The sequence below is a fragment of the Ascaphus truei genome, chromosome 5 (assembly GCF_040206685.1).
Source record: "Ascaphus truei isolate aAscTru1 chromosome 5, aAscTru1.hap1, whole genome shotgun sequence".
NCBI lineage: Eukaryota > Metazoa > Chordata > Amphibia > Anura > Ascaphidae > Ascaphus > Ascaphus truei.
Window position 1 is genome coordinate 126,312,469 of NC_134487.1, and position 7,403 is coordinate 126,319,871.

The 7,403-nt window shown below is 40.6% G+C and overlaps 1 protein-coding gene across 1 annotated transcript in view; it reads left to right on the forward strand.

Moving 5' to 3' along the window:
• WASHC3 (WASH complex subunit 3) overlaps window positions 1-3,757 on the forward strand; it is a 12,537-nt gene extending 8,780 nt beyond the window's left edge. Inside the window, exons 4-7 of the mRNA XM_075600629.1 lie at window positions 347-475; window positions 1,720-1,851; window positions 2,384-2,448; window positions 2,848-3,757. Of these exons, the coding sequence (XP_075456744.1) occupies window positions 347-475; window positions 1,720-1,851; window positions 2,384-2,448; window positions 2,848-2,926 (405 nt within the window). The 3' untranslated portion in view covers window positions 2,927-3,757. The remainder of the gene's footprint in view (window positions 1-346; window positions 476-1,719; window positions 1,852-2,383; window positions 2,449-2,847) is intronic.
• Window positions 3,758-7,403: the final 3,646 nt, after the last annotated feature.

The window sequence follows — 7,403 nt, forward strand, 5'->3', positions numbered from 1 at the left end:
TGTGGTTGCTTTGGGTTAATTTGCTTTGCTTGGTGTGTTGCTTTGCTTGGTGTGTTGCTTTGCGAAGTAGTATTTTTGCTGCTCTTGTGACAGTGAGCGTTTTTGGAAGTTGTTGTTAGGGGAGAAGCTTGTCAGAACAAAATTACAATGAATGGTATCAAAAGGTGCACCAACTCTGTATAGCTGCTGCAGTTTTTCCTTTTCTCCATGTGAATTAAAGAAAACCAGGTTTGATTAACCTCTGCCCCAAACAGATCTGTGTAAGATTAAACTGCTTTATACATACTGTATGTCGTTGTTGCAAACGGACAGAACTGAAAATGAAATCCTATTGTTTGTCTTGCAGCTCTCTTCCATACCTGGCCTAGAAGACGTAAAAGTTGAAGCACACAGTGTATCTCAAACCAACATTACCAATGGTCATTTAACACCGGAGACTGATGCACAAGCTCTCTTGGTGTCTCCTCAGTCAGAAGTAAGTGCTATTATACACTTTTTCAGTATTCTGCGTGCTTAAGGAGGGAGGAGCAACAACGTTCCAAACTGCAACATACTATTTTAGGTGTGATCAGGACATTGCTGTTAACAGTGAAACACATTTGCTGTACATCCAGTTGCAGATCCTGAGCTAAAATATATATATATTTCAACAGTGTTGATCTTTATTTTATGAGTGTGTTTTGGTAACTACAAACACAAGGTGTTTACATGGAAATATCTTGTATTTGAGCATTATATTTGATTTTACTTTTACTAGAGCATGTTTTTTTGGTGAGTGCTCACGTATTGTGTGAGTAATGATCAGTATATTATGAAAGTATGGAGTGGAGATGGAGGGTTGGTCAGCGCACGGGATTTTGCTCAAACATAGAGATAAGAAGATATGGAACACGGAATTAGTGTTTTGATAGCCAAACAGTACAATAGAGAGTAAAAAAGTTGTCCTTTAAAATAATTGATATTATTAAAAATATTTTAAAAAGAAATATTTTAAAAAGAAAAAATTTCTTAAATAAAATTGTGTGGTTTATTTTGAAAGTATGTTGGCATCGTTACCGTTTTAGTATTGCTTTATTTTATTTGCTAGTCAAGGCACAAAAAAAAAATCGCAACTTCGTTCATTAAACATTCCCGGAGGATTACCAACAAATATGTGGAGCCATATCTGCTACATTTTTATTGTCCTAAATTCTCCCATCCCAATCATTTTCGCAATCTGCTCAGTACTATCACGATGGTGTTTTTGGTTTTAAAATTTAAACAATCACTTATTCCTCCCTCCTTCCTTTTTTTTTTTTTTTTTTAATCTACCAAATGTTTTATTCTATTTTGTCCTCTTGTCTGTATTTCTTGCATTCTATCTTTTTGCTTCTTTAAAGCATAGAGAGTTCAGCTGATGATCCACTCCCCCCTATCAATGCTGCCCAGGTACCCCTCTCTCCGTGTGTATCTGGAGTCACCAGCCTTGACTAGTAGCATTACAAGTCTAAGATTGGTTAGAAAAGTGGTTCCAACCTTCTCAGGAACCACCGGACACACGATGTTCTAGGGATAACCAATGCACTTGCTCCCAGGTGAATGCACCTACTTTGCATGTGAATAAAATGTTGGGTGGTTGCCTCAGAAACCTAGTGAGGTCGGGGTTCCCTGCGGGAGAGGGTTGGGATCCACGGGGTTAGAACACTGCTACTTTTGTGCAGCTCTTGCTGACTTTTTTAGGTCACGCAGCAGAATCCCATAAACGATACCAAACTGCAGAAGGAAGAAGTACAAACGGAAGTAGAAACAGAAAATGCTACAACTGTGGCTAAAGATCCCAGATATGCCAGATACCTAAAGATGGTGCAAGTGGTAAGTATTTAAGTTTATAGAAGGTGGGAAGCAGTTTGTCCTGTTTTCCCTCTATAAAAAAAAAATACCTTAAATGATATATATTTTTTTACAAGTAGGGATTGTTTGTGCACAGTAATATAGCGACAGAGAGTGCACATGGGAAAATAAAATGTACAATATTCAGGGCAATGATTTGTTTGTTACTGCAGTGATATAGAGGGGTATGCACTGGCCACATGAATGCTGTTAGTAACAGAGTGGGGAAGGTCTTGGTGTTCATTTAAATTTATGTAAAGATTGTACAATCCACTTTTTATACCCATATAATACAGTGAATTGTTTTAATTGTTTCAAATATTTTTCCATCCTACTTTTATCTGGCCAGTTTATAACTGTTAAAATGTAATGATAATGTAGCTAAGCATTCAGTCTTTCCTATACCATGAGACTACCCCTATGCATTTCAACATGCAAACCTACAAGTTGCATCTCTAGGTTGGATTATAGACGTGTAATTCCTAAAGAAATTTGAATTTTCTTTTGTTTATAGGGAGTTCCGGTAATGGCGATCAGAAATAAAATGATTTCAGAAGGGCTTAATCCTGACCTTTTGGAGTAAGTGTTCCAATTTTATCACAAATCCGTAGTATAAGATGCTTCAAGCGCTGGTGCGTGTTATTGCAACCTGCAACCAGAGTTCGTTCCTATGCAAGTAACCTGTACGGGCACTTGTTGCATGTGCCTCCGTGTATTCGGTCAATTGTATTGGTAAGGATTGTATCAGTCTGGTTAGATTGTCACCATGCATGTTAATTACTATTTGAACATGTAACTTGCCTTCTTTATGTAGAGGTTTAGGCATTTAGCCCCTGGTCTGTTTTGGGCGGTTTCCACATTTACCGATTGGAAAAAATAATTACTAAACTTTGTCATGGTGATTTTCTCTTATATACAGGCACAAGCTGTACATTTTGTTCATCAATCTAAACTATTTCCAACATATATTACACACAGGACACCCGATGCTCCAGTGCCTGATGGGGATTTTGAAGCAGAAGACAGCTCCGACAGTGAATCTTCTTTTAGTGATTGAAAAGATGTACACTATTGGTACTGTAAAGTCCGCGGTTGATCTTCCAGTAGGTTGGATTGTGTATATATTTCAGCATGTCATAGCCAATTATTTTGAAAACACGTAATTATTGTTCAAAGATTTCCTATTCAATTACTAATCTGAAGTATGTTTAAAAAGATAATGTGAAATTGTACATTTATTTTAATGAAGACAAAAGTCAGAAGCAGAGTTTTGTATGAGCCCTATTCTCCTTACAGCGTTATATTGTAGGATTTCTAAATCATGTACAACGTTATATTTCATTGCTGTTCAAAATGTCAGGACTGGAGTGCTTCCAGAAGAGAACTCTAATGGTGCCTTACCCCTTAGAATGCCATCAAGTTGTATATTTCCTTTATACAAGCCACACATGCAAGTGCTATATTTTATTGTAAATATGAAACTGTAAGTCAACGCAGTGTGATCCATTGCTTCAATGTATTGATTGAGGCTATTAGTGTTCAAAATGTTTTGGAGGTATCCATTTTTTGTTCTCTAAGCAAACTGCAGTGTAAACCTCAGCATGGCTCATATTTACTAAGTGGTGCTACGTCTTCAGACCACTTATGACCCATTGTAGGGAATGGGATATAATGCCAGAATATGTCTTCTAGCATTGCACTTATTAGCAAATGTATGCTTGTATCTTTATTGTAGACTAGTGCACCTTTTTTCTTTTATATAAAACTTGTACAAGACAGAATTACCAGTGCAGCTGTACACCAATTAGTCTGTGCATCTGTACTTGCATCTTTTGATATTTTTGCTCATTTCTGAACTTCACCAATAAAAGAGTAAACAAAAAATAAATGTGATTTACTGATTGGTTGGCTTATGAAAGATATTAATTTGCAAATATTCATGTACTGTGCTCAAGTATAAATACAATCACAAAATAAAGAGGAGCACTCCCAGTTCTTGAAGAATCGTGGAGTTACTGCCACGGTGTGTGCAAATCCATGCAGCTGGTAGATATAATACAAAAGATGTAGAAAGTCGGCACTCCATTGGGCCTTGGTGTTGAGGGGCTGCTGAGTGCCCACAGTGGTGCCTTGGAGCACAAGATGGCCAACAGGGGGCCTTGGAGTTTAAGGGGGTTCGGAGGAGACTTCAGAAGGCAAGTGGAGACCCCGGCATGAATTCCATGCAATAAAAATGCATTTACAGGCCACTTCATTATCTTGGCGGTGAACCGCTAAGGCAATGAAGGTATTAACCCCTCCCGCTACTCACCCACCAAGGGCCAAATGCCCTTTTCACCCATCCCCGCTACCCACAATAAACATTAAAAACACAACAAAACTAATACCCACATCCTCTACACCAGCGGTGCGCAATCTGTGGGGCGCGACCCCCAGGGGGGGCGCGAGACTGCCGACGGGGGGCGCGGGGTTTACAGAGGCCCCGCGCGCTTCCCGAAGGCACTTAAATTAAGTGCCGGGGGAGCTGCAGGGCCTCTGTAAACCATACTTACCCGTGGCTCCGGCGGCTTCCTCCCGGCGTCGCCATGGCAACGCGGCGTCAAAATGACGCTGCGAGGTCATGTGATGTCACGTTGCTATGGCAACGTGACGTCATTACGCCGGAGCGCGGGTAAGTTGGGGTTGGGGGGGGCGCGGGAGCGAGGGGACAGCCGTCAGGGGGGCGCAGGGAAAAAAGTTTGCGCCCCCCTGCTCTTCACCCACATGTTGATACCAGAGGCCATGGGTGTCCGGGGGTCCTCAGGTGGTCCCCATGGGTGTCTGGGGGCCCTCGGGTGTTCCCTGCGGGTGTCTGGCAGGCCTTGGGTGGTGTCCAGGGGTCCTCGGGTGGTTCCTGCGGTGTCTGGGGGCCCACAGGTGGTTCCTGCGGTGTCTGGGGGTCCACCGGTGGCCTGTTGTACCAATCCTGTGGCAAAAAAAAATGTGGAATACATTGAAATAAATACACCCCCTTTCCCCCCCCCCCCCCCCACAAAACATACAGTACAGTAATGGGCAAAATAACCTATCCAAAAAATGATAATAGCTAATTTCCCCATTATAAAATCAAACATTAGCCAGCATAAATAAAACTTTCTACTTACCACTGCCATCATGAAGGGCCTCATCAGCATACTGCAGGTCCATTTCCTCCATTCCCAGAAAGAAAAATACAATCTAATGGCCCCTAACCCCTTAATCACCTTAGCAGTTAATAACCACTATTGTAATGGCCTAACCACCCACCCCGGGACCACTATACCCACCCTCTACCCATTGATTGGCATAGTGGTACATCATACCCATATAAAATGGGCATGATAAACCACTATAGCAGTCAATGGTCACCCTAATAAAAAAGCATGACGGCTAAAAATACACAATAATAAAAGATATACACAGGCACCTAAACACCCCAATTAAATAAATAAAATCACTAGCCAACCAATTAAATAAATAAAATCACTAGCCAACCAATTAAATAAATAAAAGCACTAGCCAACCAATCAATTTAAAAAATAAAAGCACTAACCAACAATACAATTAATTTTAAACATTAGCCAACAAAATAATTAATTTAAACCAGTAGCCAACAAAACAAATCATTTTAAAACGCTAACCAATCCTAAAATGTACTAAAAACAAGCCATCCAAATTCAAAGCCATTTAATCTAAACAATAAACAGAAATAAAAAAAATAACAATAGAAAACCAGCATTCGCCAAAAAAATGCATTGGCTGTCACTGTATTTATATGTACCATAAAGGGGCACAGATTAATACATTATCAAACAATGGGCAAGCAAATACATAAAAATAAATACAATAAAAAATCCTGGGAAAAAAACCAAAACAATTTCATACATTCAATATTTTACTTACCTTTAGAAGTCTTCACCCTCCGAATCCCAGCGTTTCTGCAATCGTACAGCAACATCATCACCCACAATCCAAAGCCATCCACCTTGAAGACCAAAATCAGGTTAAAAAAAATCTTCTTTCTTTTATCTTCTATCACGTCTTCTATCTTCATCTGTAATTTTTTTTTATCTTTTCTTTAATCTTCTATCTTCTTTCAAGCCAAAGCCCCATGGTAAATCCACAACAGGATGTTATCTTGTCAGCTTCTTGAGGTAAAATGAGACGTACAGGCCTTATATATGGCCTGTGATGTCACATTTTGGGATCAGATGGCACAGCTCCAATCTGATTGGACGCTGTATCGTGCTGCCTCTTTTAAAAAAAATTTAAGGATGTGACAATCTCCAAGGGAGGTACGTCACATTCTTAAAACCACATGGCTATATCACATGGTGTTACATCCAATGGGATTGAAGACAATCCCATTGGTTGCTGTACCATGTCATAGGTCACAGTTTAAAAGGATGTGTCCGGGGGTCCATGCAGCCAACAATACTCACAGAATCAGTGAACAATATCTTCCAGTCCCCATCCAGCCCTTTGTAGTTTCCTTCCCCCTCCTCCAGCCACTTTGCGAGGTCATTGTCCCCATCCCCAAAGCTGTGCAGAAAGGCCGTCTCTCCTCCTCCTCCTGCTGCTGATCGTTGACCCGTAGCAGGAGGAGTATACAACAGTATATTGTATATATCATTTGTACATAAACACCCACAATTATTAGAGTAGTGTAGGTACTGTATTTACAAGGTGGAAAGCCTCCATCCAAACACGCACCATTAGGTCCCAGTACTCCCGTGGGAACTCCTGTGCCAGGAATGATAGGATGCTCGGTGGGGTCCCGGTGTGCTTTGGGGGGTGGCTGTCATCTCCCTGACATCTTAATCTTAATAATAAAGGGTTCATAGACATTCTAGACATTTCTAGTGACAGTTACATTGTATAGAAACACGTGTGTTGTGTTGTTGTAGACAGCGCATGTGTGGGCATACAGTAGAGGCAACGCTTATTCTAACATTTGCCTTAAACTAGCCGGGTTACATTTTCTGGGTATGTGCTGGGTATGTTCTGGGCTAGTTTGTGGCACGTTTAAGGCATTTCTGCATTGACTAACGATCCATAGGATTAACACAGCAGGGATCCCTGGCAGTCCAATTCAGTTTGAATGGGACTGCCAGGGACCCCCGCTGTTAATCTGATAGGCCATTAATCAATGCAAAAATGCTGGGGCTAGTTTAAGGAAATGTATTCAGAATGTACCTGGGTGTACCTGGGTCTTTTGGGGAATTGCCACTGTTTTTTGTTAGAATAATCGCTGCCTCTACTGTAAGTAAAGATATTCAGTGTGCCATCTAATCTCGACACATACTGAATTCCAATTACTCAAATAAACCCCACAAGTACTTATGGCGGCTGCGTTGCGACAAAAAAAGTGTTTACGCGGTTGTAATCTCACACCTTTTTGTAGTAACGAAAACAGTAAGTATAGTCACATCTGTGGTTGCACTAGACGAAGCATGAAACTACTCTTCAAGGCTCAATTACCTTAATATTGTTTTAAAGTTTGTAGTTTGTCTTAA